At 43.6% G+C, this 21,475-nt stretch overlaps 1 protein-coding gene across 5 annotated transcripts in view; it reads left to right on the top strand.

Annotated features, from left to right (window-relative positions):
* Positions 1-21,475, top strand: part of zfhx3b (zinc finger homeobox 3b) — a 147,674-nt gene that overhangs the window by 35,963 nt on the left and 90,236 nt on the right. For all 5 annotated transcript variants that reach the window (XM_079809296.1, XM_079809295.1, XM_079809294.1 and 2 more), the window contains exon 2: positions 18,380-21,467. In XM_079809296.1, coding sequence (XP_079665422.1) covers positions 18,416-21,467 — 3,052 coding nt within the window. In that variant the 5' untranslated portion in view covers positions 18,380-18,415. The remainder of the gene's footprint in view (positions 1-18,379; positions 21,468-21,475) is intronic.

The following is a 21,475-nucleotide window of genomic DNA, read 5'->3' as shown; positions in this document are numbered from 1 at the left end:
CTAAAAACTAAATAGACATGTGTTCACAAAATAAAACTAAAATAACTAAAACTTGCTAAATTAATTAAATTAATGAAAAAAGTAATAATTAATTATGAAATTTGAAAATGATAAACCGTAATAACCTTGCTTGCCACCCTCTTCTGGGTCCACGTTTTGGTGACGTAATGCCACGTAGACTTGTAGTAGCCCACTACTACTCAGTGTGAACTCTGCAAAAGGTCATCTCGAAGGCTTATAGCGGGCACAAAGGGTGAACTAGTGAACAACCTTTTGCAACATAGCATGTCAAATGGGGCACTATACGCACACAATAGGCATTACAGAAGTTTGGATGTGTGCATCAAGTATTTTTCTTCTGCTTGTTTGCAATGAAGACCCCATCGGCAGATAGTGATTTTACTATGGGTGCTGTTGTATATCAGCCTCTGGAATAATTTATTTGCACAGGTTGGGTTTTTCATGCTTCTGTAGTGAATTACATGTCACCAGTGTAATACAATTATGGTTTGGCCATGTTTTTAAGGGTGTTATGCAAGATGGGTTATATGTATTTAGTAGTTTCTTTGAATTTAGAACAATAACATGAATGAATTGCATATTTCTTTAGCTGACGTTTGTATGTACGTGTCTGTGTTCTGGCTCTGACCTTCCTGAAACCTGATCCGGAGGGTGTACCGTAGAGTGTACGTGCTGATACATCCCCAACTCTGCAAATATACAGAAAGGGCATAACACTGTGTCTGTTTACTTATTTTAATCTCAATTAGCAGCCAGAGTCTCGCTGCACAATGTGAAGCAAGTATGGACACATTCTTGCCAAACCAGCTCTGTGTGCATGTGTGTGTACTTTTGTGTGTTTAATTGAGCTCACCTCTCAGTGAACCAGTACATACTCAGTGCATGTTGTAAGCACATGATGGTTGGAGCTTGCCCACACTCTACCGCCTGTTCCCTTTCCATCGTTCCCTCACTTTTCTCTGACTCACATTTCCGTGACACCTTGACTGCCTGTTGTGCCATTCCATGAGTTTCTTTGATGGAGTATTTTACTCCGGCTTGCGGAGTGCGAGTCCTCCCTTTGAGACGATACGCAGGGCCTTTGAAAATAGCTTGTATGTCATCTTAACCTCCGAGTGAGGGGTCAGGCCCTGTTGAAAAGAGTGCTCAAGGCATAAGAGAGCAGGAGAATCCCACTGGATGTCTTTTATAAACCCTTTCACCCTTTACGTTCCCTCTCTGCTCGCATCTCCGTCTGGGCGAGTGAATGGTGACTGTAAACCTTCTCTACCCTTCCTTCTGGCAGGATGACTGTGGTAGGAAATAAGAGTGGCCTAATCAGGCCTAATAAGAATGTGTTAGTGACAGGGGGGCTGTTGAAAGGGTTTGAGTCCTCTGTGGAGACACAAATAGACAGAAGACATGCCGGGTATTGAGTTACCAATGTCTGGGCCGAACTAGCAGAGCTCTCTTAGTGTCTCCTACATAATGTACTAACACAGGGCATGGATTTACTGCCAGATATTGCAGCTACTATCAGGAGCAGGCAAGCATGTGGTTGCATGTGTTTGTTTTTTTCTTCACAATAATGAAAAGTAAAAACTTTTAAAAATTAATATTTATCCTCCCCATCTGCCTGTTTGTTGCACCACGTGACATTAGTGGACAAAAGTTTTTCAATTATTAACAAGCAATGAAGCAGTTTTGTTAAAGTATTAAAATGCCTCTTTTTTTTCCTAGAACTTCCCTTTCTTTCTTCATTACATCATGAAGTTGCAACAACCTGACACATTTAAGTCATTGCACGCATGAATTGCATTTAAATGTATTTCTAAATTATATAATAATGAGCATCACGTCATTGACCCACATCTGTTAATGTTGTTATTGTAGTTCGATACACATTTAGTTGGCTTTAGACATGTGCAGCACTTGTATTTCAGATCGTCGTTGTCACTGTAGCAACATTTGCCTTTGATATCGTTTGTGATGCGTCTGTAGTGCAGCTGTATGTTTTCTAGTGTGTGAATATAATCCCATCTTTATCACATCTGCGTCAACAGCTGTGGGAGCCCTCAAGCTAACTCCCACCTCCAAGCGAGCTGAGAGACAGGGAAAACACAACAAAAAAATGTGACTGTTTTACCCCCTTTAGAAATGAATCCTACTTAATTAAGAAGCAATGAAGAATCCACAGATAGCATTCTGTAATTAGCTTAAGCAGGGGCTGCTGTAACCAGATCCACTGCATTAATGACAACATAAGGCCTTGTGAAAAGCATCATTGTTCTCCGGATAATTGTCCTTTTAGTTAACGGTGGGGCAGGGGAAAGGCTCTCCTTGTTAGAGGATCTTGGCTTGGGGCTGTTGACAGCCAGGGGAACAGATAAGAATGGGTACCCAGGGATGGGGCTGACACTGGCCCTGTGCCCACTTTGACAAGCCCACTTGTGCCCTCTGCCGAAATCAGGATGGCATGTATAGGAATTAAGCCTCCCCTGGGTGTGAAGGGGGGCATGTGTTAATGACATGCCCCTAAAGGCTAATGAATGTAGAGAGATCAATAAAATAAGGCAGATGTATGCAAACAGCATGCTGATTATGCTGCCTAATGACGCCTGCTGGAGCAGAGCTGAGACGGGAGGAACGGGGAGGAGAAGGAAAGTGCCATAGAGGCACATGGAACATTTACCGTCTCCTCACACACTAACACGGAGTAAATTAAATGGCTTCTACTCAAGGGCTAAACTGGCAACTGATTAAATGTCATAGATATTTATGGTGGTGCAACTTTTTTTTGTTTTCCTGTGTCCATGTTGTCAGTGTCGCATTTATATTAATAAGCCAGTGTTAAACCGCCATTAAAAAAATTACAAATAAATCTGAATTGTGAGCTTCCAGCCTGAATGGAATGGGATGTAAACACTGTGTAGCACAAAGTAATGCCTTGAAAACATGTTTTATATTGAGTTGTCCCCACTGACTACAGGCAAAAACAAGGAGCAACCAGTGTAGTCCGGTTCACAAACAAATCACAAATAACTTCATCTGGTTTAACGATGTATAATATTTCATTCATGTTCAATCATACTACATTAAATTAATGTTAATTTAAATGGCAGTGAAACTATAAAATTATTGTTTATTATTTCATGTTCGGCAATGCACTAACTAATGTTAAAATAATAGAATGTGCATTCTTACAAAAGCTTTTGTTTAGAGTGTTATAGTGGAACTGTAGTGGTGTTAAGTCACACTCTACTGTTTTCTTTCAAAACCTTTGTTTTGTGGTTTATATCAGTGTTGTTATAGAGTGTTTAAGCAGCATTTAACATTAATAAGGTTCTATATGTTAACACTGGCTACAAAGAAATAACAATGAACAATACTCCTGATCTTTTTATAAACTTCTACATATAGTAACTTTTAACATTTCATTATTATTCACAGTTATTCATTAAGCTTTTTTGAAAAGTAGTCAGGGGCTGGGGGTTCGGGTGCAGCCTAAAAAAGCAGATAGGTTCACCTCCTCTTTTCTTTGAGCTCCCTATTGTATCCAACCAGTCAGAGCTGTTAGAAACACGATATCTGCCTTTAAGCAGAGAGGGAGAGCAGCCAAGACTTAACTGCTGTCTCATCCTGGCAACTGCATGGATGCTGTCTGCCTCCATTCATGAGGACTCAGGGAGATGGAATGAAAAGAGAAGGATGAGAAGAGAAAGAAGTCCCCTCCCCCTGTTCCCTCTCCATTTATTCCAGGATCAGGTCCTCTGAGGAATGTGTCTAGCTCTGTGTACTTGTCCAATTCAGCCAGAACTAGAGACACAGTCTAAGTTCAACAGATAAAGCCCAGGTCTGCACTTTCCCCAGCAGGACGTTTCTGGTGTTGGGTTTCAGTGTAGGAGACTGTACATCTTAGATTTTGAGTGTTGTTTTCTTTGTTTCCTCTGACCAAGCCACTTGGATTTACAAAACGCCAGCAAAAGACTTCATGAGAACAGACGTCCAACACCATGGCTTTGTGCCAGTCTCGGTAGTTGAGACATTTGCTAGTGTGCTTAGAGGGATATTGTAAATGAAATTGTCTGGTGGAATGGAAAACTGACTGATGACATCAGAGCCAGCCATTGACGATTGGGTTGACATTGTACGGCTGCATTTTTTTTTTTTTATGAAAACAAAGATCCAGCGTACATCAAGCCAAACAACACGCTCTGCAATGCATCAGTTGTTTTATTGCTTGAAATTAAAACCCTAGTCGACTGTTGAAGACCTTGGAGGACTTTCCAATAAGAGGCCAAAGAGCAGGTGGTGACCCCCTGTGGCCTTGGAGTATATTATTGACCAGGGTCCGGCACCCCAGTTGATTGCTTTATTGTATTGCTATGGACCTCAGTGGCTGGAGACCTCTAGTTGACCCGGGACTGGAGAGAGCATTGCAGTGACCCTCACCTTAGTGGAAGAGATATGTGGCTTTGACCTGTGCCTTAATGAGGGAAGGCTTGACCTGCAGAACTGCAGGGATAATGGCTCTTCTTCCAGTCACCTTCCTTCTGTCTCAGACTGTAATTTAAAAGCTGTTGGGTCACCGGTGTCCTCCACATTTGGGGTGGGGCTCTGCCCTGACTGCAGACCCTGTACATGACCCGGTGGTGTTCATCATGTTGGTCTGGCAGGAAGGAGGAGGAACAAAATACAGATTAATCTTCTACAAATAACTGCAAAATGCTGCAGGATCACTGAATCTACACTTCTTCTGGTGTCCAGTGAGGCCTTCAAAAACCTCTTTATCAGTGGACATGAAGGGTCAGTAACATAAAGGCAGATGAAAACCGGTTAAACATAAACTCATACCTCCCTCTAGTCGATAAGAATGTATTATTGAAGCCCCAACTGAAGACATCATGGATTTTTTAGCTTCCTGTCTCCATTTCTGGATGAGACTACAAACCCCGGAATAGTGATTGACACACAGACCTGCTGGATATCCCGTGCTCTCCATAAACTGTCACTCTGTCAACCTGATCAAGGCACTTTAGACTTGCAGGAGAAAAACCTCTCTAAACGCACACACAAAAGCTTCTCACTACCTTATTACACTTTGTTTTCCTTTGTTTTGTCTTAAGTGCCAGTTTCCAAAGTCTTCCATCAAAGCTCTAGCAGTAAAAGTGGGTTGATGAAATGTTTAAATAACAGTCTCGAGTGAAGCATACTTGATCCCTATTACATGTAATACCAACAACAACAAAAAAACATGTAATGTGATGTGTTTCTCTTAAGATTTTATTTTCAAATTGACTTCTTTCTCTGTGTCCTCCTAATGAGGAACGGATATGTTCAGATAATGAGCAGGCGGTGACAGGGCCAACAGGTGTTGCTTTGGCGTCCTTGTCCGTTCCGCCTCCCCCACACCCGTCCCTTTATTCCATCGTGTCTTATTGGCTTATATTTGAAGTTTTAAAGCTGGTCATTTTAGTTTTGGCTGTTAATCTTAAAATTGTAAGTAGTCCTAGGTTCAGTTAGGCTTTTATCCAAAGATGTCCTGGTCGTTCTTTTGCTTCGAGCATCACAGCACCATTTACTTTAGTATGCAGAGCTTTGTTTGTCTAATGCAGGCTCGTTCACCATGACCCAGTCAGGCTAGCCACTGAACTCCCTCTGCACCTGCCCAATGAATGGAGTGCACCTGGCATCATAGAGTTCACTTCAATTAATCCCTCCGAATTACAGTCCCTGAGCCAATTAAGCACCTCTCATTTTACACAGTCCCTCCCCAGCACGAGGCTCTGTCCATTGCTGACATCAACCATTCAACCCTATTGAGAGAGGGGTTGGGCATAACACCTTTGCTCTCTTCTCCCTATAGTCCATGCAAATTTCGTCCCATACTCCTCTGTTTGCAAAGCAGGTTTTATAGATTGCCCGATCCCTAAAGAGCCGGAAATGAAACACTTGGACCTTTTCAGAGCTTCCCAGTGGTGACTGCAACTCTAGATAATAAATGTCAACAACATTTCAGAGAATACCCGTCAGATAACTTCTCAGAAATGATTGATCTGCATTTCAGCGCATATGTGTGCATTTGTGGCACATTTTTGCTTGTCTGCGTTCTAAGCCATGTGGCCCATTTCCCATGTTGTGTTGGCATGTATACATATCCTCCCACGCGTGCCCAGATCCCTGGCACAGTCAACACACTACAAGCTTTCTGCTACACAGAGTGATTTCATTCACAGTATAGCACTATATCTGGCAGCTTTCCCTTACCTTGTACTGTGTGTGACAGGTTCTCTAATGGTAAGGAAGATTGAGCAGAGCAGTACTGTGGCCTTAGGTTAAGATTCAAAGTGCCTTGCTGTTGATCTTTTAGTCCTGTTTCCTTTAGTAATCTAAAAACGCATATCCTGACAGCCATTGAATGTTTAACTTGTTTTCTGGCATGCTTCCTCTTTGTCAAAACAGTGACGACATTAATTAAGCACAGTTTCAAGCTCTTCAAGGCCTGGCAGATTCCGGTCCCTTCAAGCAGCACACAGACTTCATTGTGTTATATTTTATTAGCATTGAGTGTTTTGATTTTAGAGTCAGTGATATATAAGAGTTTATATAATAAAGAAAATAAATCAAAATCTCTTAAAAATCTAGTTTCAAACACGTGTCAAGTTCTTAATGTTAGTGTCATATGGTTTTTTAAGAAGAAAAAAAAACACTTTAATGTGTAAAGATTTATTGGCTCTTCGGTATCGAAACATCTATCAAGCTCTTATCAGCTGGGTTATGGTAGGTCACCACTGGAGTGTCGCAACAGTGAATCTGTGTGCACTGCTGGCAAATAGATCTAAAAACCTTTTGCTTACTGTGCTCTGAGCTAGCATGGGACCCACTTTATATTGGGTGGCCTTAACTACTATGTACTCACATTTCAATTACTCATTTGATACAATGCATTTATTGTGTACATACATGTTTTTACATTGTACTTACATTTTTTAAATTACCTGCATGTAATTACATCTGTAAATAATTTCTGTGCTTACATTTATAATTACACTGTTGACCGGTCCTTTACAACTAACCCTACCCTTAAACTTACCCATAACACCACACCTGTCCCTAACTTTACCTGTATCACACCTCAATATCAGCAAAATTGTGTGCAATACAATATGAACACAGTAAGTACATTGTACTTATTTTTTGATATAAGTACATAGTAGTTAAGGTCACCTAATATAAAGTGGGGCCCTAGCATGTTCTCTTTTTTGTATTTAAGCTCAACCTCCATATGAAGTCTCTGTTGCAGGGTGAGAACACAGACATGTGGCCTTTTTTTTAAACATGCTTAATTCTCGTTGCTTTTCTGCCTCTTTTACCCCTCTTAATCCATGCGGCCTCCTCCTCCAGCGAGAGGCGACAGATGATGGACGGGAGTTTATCCCTTCGACTCGCTGGAGTGAATGAGCCCTGTCGTTACATTATGATGTGTTTGCAGAAAAAAAAGGTCTCTGTGTTACTTCACCATCATGCCAAAAATAACTTTCTGGGTGTGATACTGATTTGTCTGTGTTCAACATTTACTTGTTGGCATGTTCCTCAAGCCTGCAATACTTACGGCTCATTTTCTAGCCCTATACGTTAAGCTTTGGGAGACCTGTGGTTATTGAAGAAGGTGTGTGTGTGTGTGTGTTTTGGATGTTGGATGTGAAGGTGGGATGGGGGGGGGGGTTTCCATGTATCTTTGAGTTTCTCATTCTGCAGGTAATTACACAGCAATGTAAATTACAGTGAGGCAGCAAAGAGCCATGGCCCCTGCCGGCACTAGCCTGGCCCTGCACTCGTCCCTCTTGCCTGACCCTGCAGCTAACGGCTTAACACAACAAGCCACATCTTAGCATAGACCCCTGTTCATGGCTGCCCTTGGATAAATCATTAGCAGATGATGCTTTCTTTTGAATTCCCTTACTTTTTCTTTTTCATTTTCCATGTCTACCTGCCATACAGTATGTGTAGTTCAAAAGAAATTGTATCTGGTTAATATTTAGCTCCCAGATCCCCGGATAAAGGGGTGGAGTCGGTTGCTTTGAAAAGCTGAAACTCATAGGAACACATACTGGATATATGTTTCTGTCCATGGAGGAATGTGGCTTCTCTTCCAGGATCTGACCTTTGACTCTGCTCTGACACATGACTGAGATTCTTTAGGCTGCTCTAAGGGCTATCTCTCTCTCTCTCACTCTCTCTCTCTCTCTCTCTCTCTGCCTCTGCCTCTCTTTCTGGTCTGTCTGTTATTACACACACATTGATCTGTCACCAGCAGTTAGAGCTCTATGCTCCAGTCTCTTCCTCTGCTCTTAGACGTAAATCCTAAAAACATGACCACAGAGTGACTGGAGATCAGTTTCTCTGTTTTTCTACCTCTCTCGCTCAATCTCTCTCTCGTTCACCTTTTCTTTCCTCCTTTCTCTTTCTGGCCCAGCTGGGCTCCAGATGTAATCTGCATTTCATGTGGTGCAGCGCAGGGAGGCAGGCCATGTGAGCGGAGAAGCGCTGGGCTGAGATTGGGCCGGGCTTTGGGTCTGCCGCTCAGCGGTTCAGCTAGATGTTGCGGTTAGCGTGATGTGAACTTTGACAGTCTGTGTCATGCCTAATGCCTCACTTCCCAAACACAGCTCAGTAAGGCTGATTTATATCTAACAGGTGCTGCATTCAGTGCAGCAGCGGAGCTGATGGGATGGGGGACAGCTTGTGGCCGCCTCATTAAAGAGAGGAGGAGATAGAAGGCAGTTCCTCTGCATGACGTCCACACCCGCCAGATACAAAGCCTAAATGTAAGAGAAGGAAGAACATGGACTTGCAAACAGTTGCCATGCTTCTTCGATTTTGACTATTTTTCTTCCTGTCGCACATGCTTTGGATTTCCTCTCGCCTTGCTTGTGCTTTTAGGCGCAGTGGGCTCTCTGACCTCTGCTGAGTGCACAGTGGCTTAAGCCCTGGCAGACACCACAATGCCAGGATTGTCTGGGAGTGTTGACATGCCAGCAAACTTTGACGGGCTTATGTTAGTGGCGCGGTGTCGGTTTTCCCCCTGCCGCCTCTGTGAAGGCAGTCCTTAGCCTCCTCTGTCTCCTTTCTTTCATCTTTCTGTCTGTTTCTCTCTTTTGCCTTCTCTCTGATAGCAGTTCTTACCAGTTGGCTTGTAAACTTGGATCTGGATCCATTTTAAATCCTGATAATTAACCAAGGGTTTGCAGATATCCTTTGGGCCTTTCCTGTACATCTTTGTCTTTAGTCTGAAGGTGATTATTAGGAATTTGATGCTTTCTGATGGGTGTGGCTAGACTGACTAAAATGGTTGCAAGTGTGACAATTTTTTTTTAATTTGTGACAATTTAGTCTCCATCGGTGACAGTCTGCAATTGTCCATATGCAATTTTATCAGACGTCATCTCATTAGAGTGCACACAAAAAACAAGTGCAGAGTGAGGCCCTATCCCAAATGACACACTTCATGTGCACTTGCAGTCTTGTGGACTTTCTCCGTTAAGTCCACAAGAACTGCATTCTACCCGACAGCCAAAGTGGCATTAAGTCACAAAAGTGTGTGGACTCAGGAAGATTGCGAGGGCTTAGCGTTCCATTTGGGATAGGGCGAGACGTCCAATTCATGACTTTTGTGAAATGGTTCTTTTTAATGAGTCAGTTTGGAAGATTCACAAAATGGTTTGGGTTTAGCCGTTAGTAGCAATTAGCGGTTTGCGTCAGACTCACTCCGAGAATCGTTCAAAGTTCAGAAGTGATTCCTTCACTGATCTGCAAACTTTTATATCAGAATCACCAATGGTAATAACATTAAATGAGAGATAAATCTGAATAAAGTCTCCCTAGCCATTTTTATTTTAGTTTTAGTCCTGGATGTGGCCTTTTTGTTAAGCACATTTTTGTCCGTCTCTAGGTATAGCATCCGTTGAGTCCCCTTCATATTATCAAATTAGTTTTCAGTTTGTAAACTGAACTTCATGCTGAGCTCAGCTTTTTGTTACCCCTCCCCTGCTGAATGAAATGTTCGTTGTGTGCCTCAACAAGTCGGAGGAAGACTATTAATTGTTTTCGACGTTCCTCTTCACCCTGAGTGTCGGCATCTTTCAGCAACAGCCTCGAGGCCACCTTGTTACACACTTAACTACTTCTCATAGTGTTTTTCTCTCTCTTCCTCTGTTGAGAGTTACTCATTTCATCACTGCTGAGGAAGAATGCTCGTCACTTCACTTGCTTTACCTTGGCCTTTTTTCTCGTAAATACTGTGGGCTATGTCTGTACAATGTGATAAACCGCAGGCGTCTGTAGTTATGGTTATGATTTATGGGTAGTGTCTACATACCACAAAACGATACACTTAGATAATGAAAATTGTTACAAAGCGCAAACCATCTGCAGGTGGATTGGCTCTGTGTAGTTAGAAAATAATAGTGTAAACCTTAACAATTTGGTTGTTGTGAGTAAAAATGAAGCTTTTAATGTCATTATAGCTGTCAGGTGACCTTTTGTTTACGATTCTGCTGAAAACTAGTCTGCAAAGCTTCTGTAGCAGCCCATAAAAATAGCCTGTCAGAAAGTCAGAGCATGGGTACCAAATTGGAGACGTATTCTGCTGCTGTTCGAGAATAGCTGGGATTTAAGAGTTAGTGGCATCAGTAGGAATCTCTTTCATTCGTCCCGGCAGTCTCTCAAACTCCCACCTGTAGGTTTTGCTATGAAAGCGGCCTGCAAGAAATGCTTAACTGTAATTTGTTCTCTCTCCCTCATTCTCTTTGTTTTTCTTAAACGTCTGGACGTTCAACGCCAATAACGCTCCGGCTTTGCTTCCCTCTGTTTCTCCAAAGAACACATTATTCCTTGTACTTTATTAACACTCCATAATTCTTTAAAGGGGGTCGGGGCGGGTGGGGGGGTGCAGTAGAAAGCCATCCTCCCTTGAGGTTTATTGCTTAAAGCAAGCACGGCTCTTTCCCAGGATAAGAGATTTAACTAAGCAGAGAGGAATTTGGGCCAGAACTCATAAAAGAAGTATTTGTGTACCAGAGAAAAAGTTTGTACTTTCTTTCCAAATCTTTGTCATTAATGACTTTAGCAAATGTGAAGTGGAGAGTGAATGGAGATGCAATGTAGGGTCTTCAAAGATAGCCTCTAATTATTTATCCAGGATATCCCGCTGAAGAATTAGAGTGAAGAAATAACTTTCACAGAATGGTTTCACTGGGACACCCTTTAATCCCCCTTGTTTGTGCGAGCGTGCTTGCCTTTGCGCCAGCATTAGATCCTCAGTAACTATTCGAATACTCAGGGCCAGGGCAGGACATGTAGGATACTGCATCTTCTCCCTCCCCATTACTGCTTTCCGACTCCTGAACCCTGAACAGCTGTCGCCCTCTTCGCTCAAGTTTCCTCCGTAGTCTGCCCTCCCATGCCATCCAGAAGGATCGTATCGCGCTCCTTGGGTTTAAACGTTTAACAAAACACCAGGCCTCGCCGTGACTCCGCTCCCTGGCAGCCTTCAAGCCTCTCAGTGTTTCTGTGCAACCTTTGCTAGCCTGTAACTCTTAGTGCCCTGGCATGCCAGTTATTGGAACGTTTGTGAGTTTTACACTTTTTGACACAGAGTGCTAAGCTCAAGAGTAAGTCGGCCTCTTCTTGCATTATGACTCTCGTCACTTTTGGGACACCTGATAGCTTGGATTTGTTTCAGCAGTGCACTAAAAGGGTGTCTGCACCTTTAAGAATGCCCTACTTGGGTTATTTGGCAAATTGCTGTCTCTCCCATCGCACTGTTTTACCAGGTGCAGGACTGGGTCATTACTGAGGTATTTGTTTTCCAGATTAGTTAAAAAGGCCTTGGATTAGAGGCGGGTTATCCAAGCTCTATTCAGCCTGCCTGATGTTGATTCCTTAGTTGAATCTCAGGTGCTTAGCTCATAGTCGAAGAGCATATTGTGGCATTACTCATGAATAATTCTTTATGACTTCCCCGCAAGGTGAAAAAATACAGGTCTCAAATCCTGAAGTGTGCAGTTCTGAAAAACAAATCCAGTGTCCTAGTGCTGTGTGCAGCTGAAGTCCCTCTCTCAAGCGCTTACATGGAGCTTCAGCGATTATGATAATGAACAGTTTTATCATCAGCCTTACAATCAATAATGCGGCTTTTTAAGGTTTAATATTTCAATGGTATTGATCATCTTAACAACCGTGTTTGCGGTCGACTTGCCTTAACTGCAGCCTCAGTGAGAGGAGAGATGAAACAGTGAGGGTACATATGAGTGGGGGAGATGTTTGGACTGCAGGAAGTTGAAGAGGAAGTGATTGAGGAAGGACGGAGAGGGAGTGGGCCGACTCAGAGGGCCAAACTCCTTATAGCAGATGAAATGCAATATTTCTTATTTGTATAATAAATCAGTGGTGTCATGAGGGAGTCAGCAGGATTAAGCATAGGGGATGGTGGTCTCATTATTTAGATGCTGACAGAACTCAATCTCTTTATCTGACCCAGTCAACTATCCTCTATTTCACAAGACAGATAAGCGTGGTGCTTGAGAGAAGAAGAAAAAAAACACTGTAGTTTGCATATTTCCCTTTTAACCTTCCACACGCACTTTTATGTTTTCTCTATCTCTCTGTCTGTCTCGTTCTGTCTCACTCTCTCATGAGAGAGGAGAGAGCCGCTTCCTTGAGCTATTAATAGAGGAGATTTGATAATTAATGAAAATGAAAGCCTTTGGGCCTGGCTGCCTTTGACACACACACACACACACACACACACACACACACACATACACACACATGTTTACCTAGCTATCTAAATGGTGACTTATCCTTGACTTCCATGATTTTTAAATTACTGATCTCTTACTAATCCCAGGGTTAAATATAGTATTAAATTACTATATTCTAACCCTAACCAACTGCAAATTTAGGATTAAAAAATACCTAATTAGCTTTTTATTATTATTATTATTAGCTTTATTTAATATTTATGAAGTAGTCTCCAGATTTTTTATGATATTTTAAAATTAAATTATAATTCAAATAAATTCTCATAAAAACATGTATATGTGTGTGTTTGTGTTGCCAATGCCTTGTGCTGTTTTTTCTTTTTTTTTCTTTTAAAAACTTGCAGTGAGCACGTCTTAAACATGCCCTGTATGTGTCAGGAGAAAACATCCTGTAATTAATTGTTTGTTCGAATTGATCTCATTCTCAAATGCAAAGTGTACAGGCAGGCACATGAAGACAACATTCTTCACGATAGGTAAACAGGCAAATGCTCTCTCTCTCTCTCTCTCTCTCTCTCTCTCTCTCTCTCTCTCTCTCTCTCTCTCTCTCTCTCTCTTTCTGAGAAGTAACTAGGCTCTCTCCACTCCTCCCTCCTGTGTTGTGGAGCATGCTGTGCGCACTCAATGTGCCTGGGGGTGAATGGAGGGCTTTTTGCAGCACGAACATGATCACCCATCTCTGATTATACATCAATACCTTTATCCCTGGGATAATTTATGCACTTACAAAACACAAAGCTTTATCTGAACCAACCACTGGGGAAGGTGGAGGCAAATAATGTGCTATTACTTTCCTGTAAGATTTGTTAAGAGGAGAGAGGGAAAAAGACGGCATGCAGGGGCCGAAACAAGGAGATATTTCCCGTTTTAGAAACGCCTTATTCATATGCATATTATTACATTTGATGTAGTTCATTTTTATACAGTTATATTTATTCGTTAGATATTTTGATATCCACGATTTTCTACGCTCCTTTTAGTCTTTGCACACGGTGAAGAAACAAGTGGCTGTTGGGCAAATGGAAGCGCTTACCAAAAACAACAGTGAGCGGAGGATCTCCAACAGTATGCATTTTTAATAGGGGAATGTGGATATGTTGAGTGTGGTATTAGCTCAGTGGCTGCGAGTGGGCTGGTGTGAAGCTCATTTGTACTCCCGGCCCCGTTCCTCCGCCAGCCCCCCATGCTGCCTGCTAATTGGCAGGAGACTGGGAGCTTCCTGCTGCGTGTTCGCCACTTTCCCCTCACTCTACCACCCCACCAGCTCTTTTTGCCAGCTTTCCCCTCCGAACTGAGTAATTAACCCACAGCTAATTAACCACTTCTAATTACACCGAGGAGCCTGTTTCTTTCGCACTCACCAAAAGTGATGAGACACTTTGCCGGCGCGCGGATTCCCCTTCAGCTGCCTTTGAAACCGCTCCAGATTTCATCGGCTGAATAAATGCCGCTAAAGGCAGCCTGACGTTGCATCACACGCTTTGTCAGGAAAACATTTTTATGCTCCCTTTGTTTTGCTACATTGATTGCGTTTACAGATCTTATGCTGTTACCCGAGAGCGAAAATTATCACCAAGATTCAGTTTCTGCCCCTAGAACAGAGAACGCTATTGATACCTCTGAATCAATTCGTTTGTGTTCAGGCCAGAGACCAATTAGTAACAGATGAGTTTGCAGATGTTTACTGTTACATTAAGTCACAGAGGAGTACCTCCCATTTCCACAACAAACATAATCTATTAACCAGTGCCAGCGTGCAGGTAGAGCACTCGGGCCTGACACACTAATGGCTGTGGCTCTGGGAGAGATGCATGCTGGGAACCGTTTCCAGCGCTGTGTTGGCAGTAGAGCTGTGCGCGGTAGCAGCAGATAGCTGTGCTCTCATCTCTTACCCACAGCCATGCTGCACTGATCTCTCTTTCTCTCTCTATCGCTTTTCCTCCCTCTCTCCACAGCCTCAGTCTCATCACAGCCACTGCTATTTCTGTTGCACAGACTGATAGCTTGAACTAAAGATCATTGATTTTACGGGAAGCAGTGTTTACAGCCAGAGTGCCATCGACCTGAGGTGACTTTTTGCCTTCTGACACAGCAACTCCTCTTAAGTGTCGCTGTGTCTACATTAAACGTCCAGGACAAGGAAGAGTAGTTGGAGGAATTTTTCAGTCTTCTCTACTAACACTAACAAAGCTAAAATTGAATAAATGCTGACTGAAAATGCTTTTGAATTGGTCACTATGATGTCACTATTAAACCTTTAGCAAATGAGACAGATGTAATTTTTTATTTTTTTTTTAAAGATGCCTATGTAACAATAAATGCAGGGTTGCTTATTTGCTGTGCATATCAGTGTTTTTCAACCTCTTCTTGGTAAGAAATATGAAGCATTATCATATTATTTATAATATTATATGTATTATGGCATTTATTATACAATAATTCACTTTAAATAACAATCAACATATTGGTTTGAAAATATGTATTTAGAATGTATTTATTGAATAACTATATTTACTGTGATTTTAGTTTATTTATTTTGATTGGCTGAGACATATGATGGGAGGATATTGACACAATATTTTGACAGCTCAGATATTTAATATGTAATGTTACAGTACGTTACAGTCCTTTACTAATGAAGAATTGTGTACTTGACCCTTGAACTTAGCATTAGGATTGATACACTAGTGGGGTGAACAGTTTCCTACATATATTTGAAATTCAATTGACCAAGCTTTAATGAATACATCCCCTTTTGCAAAATCAGAAGGCCCTCCCTGCTTCATCAATAGAAACCTTCCCTTCCCATATCTTCCTGTAACTTGCCTAGCATTATGCCATTGATTTTTCAATAAGCGCCCTAACCCTGTAGTGGCCAGCCTGTGTGATGGCTAGATCTGGCGGAAAATGGGAAAAGAAAAGCAGGTCCTGCTGCAGACCACAGGGAGGTGATGATGAAGCCTTTTTTCTTCTACTAATATTCTCTGAAAGGATATGCTCTTTATGTATTGAGGGGTGCTGGGGGTGGGACGTAAGGGTCAGGCCGCACCCCATGGCCGTTCTCAGCTGGGGCTGAGCAGGAGTTAATTCCCCAGGAGAGGGTAGGGAGCACTGGGCCTCTGGAGGCCTGGCCCCTGGGCAGGTGATTGTGCGTGCTTATAATCAGACGGATCCTTAGCCTTTAATTCCCTTCTTGCTTAGCCAGTAAATCCAACCAAATGAAAAGGCCCATAAATAAAAACTTATCTAATTTTATATCCCCTCTAAATGACATCCAGACCAACTTCTGACAGCGTTCTTTATGTACTGATTTTTTTTTTATCGTTAAAAACCATATCTACTTTGTTTGGCAGGTTAAAACTAAATGTTTTGTATTCTGCCTAGTTTGAGTTTAGAAGACAGAATGTATAGGATATAAAGGGAAATACATATTTTTATGGAGTGTTTGACTTCTCTGCTGTGGCATTACATATTTTAGCTGAAGGCTCATGTATGAGGTGAGAAGAGAGCCTATTACGCATTTCCTGTTGTTAACTGAGTATGTGTCTGCTTGTCTGTCTGAGCCTTCGTTAGTGCAGTGAGATTAAAGATTCCCTTCTTTAAACAGGTGTTGCTTCGGAAGCAAACCTTGAGCGGACAAACTACATTATATCTGCCCGCCCATCTGCGACTGGCAGACTCCAGACAATCCTATTGCACATCAGTAACCACTGCAGGTTATTGAATTAGACCATCTCCATTTTAAAGGGCAATCCTGTTTTCTGTAAGCAGCAGACGCGCCCAGACGGCTTTGGCCGCCACTCTCTAGCACTGTTTAATTCTTTAAAGGAAGCCATCACATTTGCGTTAAATGAAAAGCGTATCATGGCAGATTTTCAGGAATGACCATTTGTGAGACCATTTAGTGATTCTTTAAGCTGTTTATGTTTAACAATTTAAGTAGTTCTCTACTCCATCTATTACAATCCCATAATGCTGCAGCAGCATTAAGGGGGGCATAACAGGAACAGGTTACTGGAAAGTTATTTTTGGACTCCTTCTGTCAGAATGTAAGCGTATTGTTGTTGATTAGCAAGATATATATATATGTATATATATATCTTATGTATGCAAGTTAATATATATACATACTATATAGAGCCTGCACATATTGTGATTTTGATGGGTGGGGGAGGGGCGGGTGGCTCTGTGTGTTGGAGTTGAGGGGTGTCGAATTTTCATCAGACATTCATGAAGAGGGAGTCAAACATTATCAATCTCCCCAGCCAAACGCTCTCATGTTAATACATTTGGTGGGGGTCGGGCCACAGATACAGTGTCTGATCACTTCTGAAATTTGCATCCCTGAGTAAATAAGTAAATAAATCAAGTACAGGCAGTGAATGTGCTAATCAGGCAGGACGCAGTGGTTAGCGTGCTGCCGGGAAACTTTGCTCATGTAATATTCAGCAATGGAGGGTGAAAGGGCAGGCCAGAGTTATTGGTTTCAGTCCGGTTGCCCCCTTTAATCAATGCTGCCTGCATCCCTTTATTAAAATTATTAGCTCAGCAGTATCTCTCGCTATCATTTTATCTCCTTTATCGCCTGCTTGAAATTGTGGCGTTCTCATGGCTCTTTCCTTGCTCGGGGCAGCACTACCCTCAGAAAGTTCAGCTCCCATTTATTATTTCAGAGGCAGAGCAGTGTTCGAAACCAGGCTGAGCATGGAGGTTATTGGATGCTAGATCTATATACTGCATTTGCAGTACCAACATTGAATTTAAGATTTTAAAAACAACATAAACCAATCTTTCTTTGTACGTATGTATTTTTATGTAAGTATATGTGTTTGCTGTAAAAATCATATTCATATATCAACTAAATGCATCTTATTCTCATGTTCTATTCATGTAGTGTGTTATGTGTGTGGGATCTCTCAATAATGGAGGTCCTAAAACAGCGTGGCTAATATATTTTTGTAACCTTCAGTTCTTTCTGTGGGTGTGAGATGGATCATGTGCTGATGGCGGGTTTCACTGTGTCTAATTAGCAGCACAATGGAGCTTTTTTATCCATTAAGTTATTCTGTTACTGTGTTTCTCAGACCCAACGTTAATTAAAAAAAAAGAAGAAAAAAATGTATGCAGGATTTGGAACATGGCAGACTCCGGGTGTTTTGTGTAAGGTCTAGATAAAAGATGGTAACTGGCTGATATGACAGGATAAGGCATCTGAGCTGTCTTATTAGTGCTTGTCTGAGGTATTGTTTAAGTACCTAATCTAACCTAATGAGCACTCTGTCATTTTCCACCATTATATCTCATACTTTTGTTTCTCATCTAATCTACTATACTGCTCCCCACTCTCTGTACATGTGCATTGCTTCATCATTTATCAATATGCTTCTTATGGATGGTTAAATGTTCAGCATCACAGGACTGAAAATTAGCTTGAATAGAAACAATGAAAAGAAAAATATTAAAGGTGTCTATTATGTTGGGTTTTTTTACTTTCTGAAACACTATATGTTTCAAGCAGTGGGTTAAATCTGTCTCTTTCTCTCTTTTCTCATCAGGCCTGGATGCGATGAACGCCTCATGTAGGCATCAGCATGGAAAGCTGTGAGTCTCCCGTGGTTTCTGGGACAGACGATGGGCTTGGCTCCTCCGCCACCTCCCAGCAGCAGCACCATCCACAACCCTGGAACGATCACCCTAACGCACAGGTCCCACCATTCAACCAGCCCCCTTCCTTGGAGCCCCTGTCTCTCTCTGCACCCCACTCAGCCCAGCTACAAAATCCCAGCACACCCTGCGAGGCTGTGAGAGAGCAGCAGAAGCAAACACAGGCTCCCAGCGATAACTCCACTACCAGACGGCTGCACCCCAAAAGAGAGGGGTTAGAGGAGGAGCAGGAGGGAGTGAGCTGTGGAGAAGAGGACGAAGATTTGGAAGACTTGGATGAAATGGAGATTGACAGCTGTTTTCCTAGTCTGCAGCCCTTCCCTGGTGTACCAATGGTGCCAAGTGGAGGGGGTATGCCCATGCTCATGCGGCAACGGCCCTCCCATCGGAGGGGAGCCACAGAGAGTGGGAGTGAAGAAGGAGAGGAAGAGGAGGAAGTGGAGAGTAGTGATGTGGAAAACCTGGCTGGAGAGATAGTCTACCAGCCTGATGGCTCTGCCTACATTGTGGAGAGTCTCAGCCAGCTGATCCAAAGCGATGGGAGCATGGAACCAGGCCTGCTTCCTTCAAACTCTCTCCCCAGTGGGGGAAAGACAGGAGAGGCTGCTGGGACCTCTTCTTCAGTGTACCCTCAGATCATCAACACGTTCCATATAGCCTCATCTTTCGGAAAATGGTTCGGCTCCTCAGACCAAGGTTTCCCCAATACCTCAACCCTGGCAGGCTTCAGTCCTGTCCTGCACAGTTTCCGCGTCTTTGATGTGCGGCACAAAAGCAACAAAGATTACCTGAACAGTGATGGGTCTGCCAAGAAGTCCTGTGTATCCAAAGATGTTCCCAACAACGTGGATTTCTCCAAATTTGACGGCCTGGCCCTTTATGGCAAAGGCAAGCCGATCCTCATGTGTTTCCTCTGCAAGTTGTCTTTTGGCTACGCACGCTCCTTTGTCACTCATGCAGTCCATGACCATCGCATGACCCTGTGTGAGGACGAGCGCAGGCTCTTAGGCCACAAGCATGCATCAGCCATTATACAGGGCATCGGAAAAGACAAAGAGCCACTCATTAGCTTCCTAGAACCAAAAAATAAGAACTCTCCTACACCGCCTACCCTGGTACCCATAAATTCAGGCCAGAGCTTCTATGGCACGTTCAGTGGAGTTCATTTAGAAGGGGGCAGTAGTGAGGGAGGTGAGAGCCTCCTCAACAAAGACTCTGACTCGGGTCTCCAGCAACAAGCCCTCCTTACATTGGGGGGCCTTGGCAGCCCCAAACCATCCTCCCTTACCTCAACCCCAGGCCCAGCCAAAGACTCCAACACTCTGTCCAAGCCACAGGGTAGGAGAACAGAGGGGTCTGTGGGGAAAGAGGGGACTCATAGAAGGGAGGATGGGGATGCAGAAACCTTTGAAAGAAAGGCTCTTCTTCACAGTGAGGAGATGGCCTCAGAGGAAGAGGATGAGCTTCTTTTAGAAGAAGAGGATGAAGAGATAGAGGATGAAGGCACTGCGGTGGCCTGTAGTGGAAGTAGCAGCAGCGTTGGCGGATTTGTGGGGGAACCGGCTGTCTCAAACCAAAGCATTTCCAAATCTCCTTTATTAATGCCTAGTAGCGCTCTCCAGCCTTCTGCTTGTCTCTCTGCAGCCAGCCCTGCACTTAGCAGCAAAGCCTCTGCTTCCATGTCCTCCTCTTCTATCAGAGGGTCAGAGGATGGGATGGCTGCAGACGGTGGAGGGAGGACCTCAGAACTCCCTCTGAGCTTTAACTGCCAGGGGTCTACAGTCCCCTCGGCAATGGCGGCAGTGGCTGGCAGAGGGGGTGAGGAGGATGGTGCTGCATGCTCCACTGCAAGCACATCCTCCCCTTTAGCCTCCAATGCTGCTGCTGAGGAAAGTGCCAATCGAGATAGTGCCACAGCTCCTGAACCAAATGAATGCTCAGCAGAGGGAGATGAGGACAACGGTGCCCTACTCCACCACCACCACCACCACCACCTTCACCACCATCACCACCCGCACCCTTCGCCCAATGCCCACACGCACCTCCATCATACAGCTGCTTGTGACATGTCAGGACTGAGTGAATGCACCCAAAACCATGGAGCTGGGGGCAGTGGAGGAAGTGGAGTGGAGTGCCCAAAGTGTGATACTGTCCTTGGCTCCTCTCGCTCATTGGGTGGCCATATGACCATGATGCACTCGCGGAATTCGTGCAAGACACTGAAGTGTCCCAAGTGCAACTGGCACTACAAATACCAGCAGACCTTGGAGGCCCACATGAAGGAGAAACACCCTGACTCTGGAGGCTCTTGTGTGTACTGCAGTAGTGGGCAAAGTCACCCTCGCCTTGCCCGTGGGGAGAGCTACACCTGTGGCTACAAGCCCTTCCGCTGTGAGGTTTGCAACTATTCCACTACCACCAAAGGCAACCTAAGCATCCATATGCAGTCTGACAAGCATCTTAACAACATGCAGACATTACAAAATGGAGGAACTATTCCAACCTCTGGTGAACAGGTGTTTGGGCATGCGCCAGGTGGGGTGGTACCTGTCTCTTCTGCTACCCAGGCCAGCAGCCATCATCCTAGTCACCACCATCATCCAGCCCAGTCCTCCACCCACATGGCAGGGCCCTGTGGTGCCCCTTCACCTACCAAGCCAAAAAGCAAGCCCACCTGGCGGTGTGAAGTGTGTGACTATGAGACCAATGTAGCACGTAACCTGCGCATCCACATGACAAGTGAGAAACACATGCACAACATGATGCTGCTTCAGCAGAACATGACCCAAATGCAGCATGGACGGCTTGGTCTAGGGGCCATGCCTTCACCCTCAGAGGCTGAGCTGTACCAATACTACTTGACCCAAAACATGAGTCTGCCACCAGGACTTAAGATGGAGCCCTCTGGAGCTGATGCCCAGTTCTTGCTTGGCGGTTTTCATCTGGACCCCAACATGGCAGCTCTGGCCCCAGCACTAAGTGAGTTT

This window comes from Gobio gobio, assembly GCF_949357685.1.
Source record: "Gobio gobio genome assembly, chromosome: 2".
Lineage (NCBI taxonomy): Eukaryota > Metazoa > Chordata > Actinopteri > Cypriniformes > Gobionidae > Gobio > Gobio gobio.
This window is presented reverse-complemented; position numbering and strand designations above follow the sequence as displayed.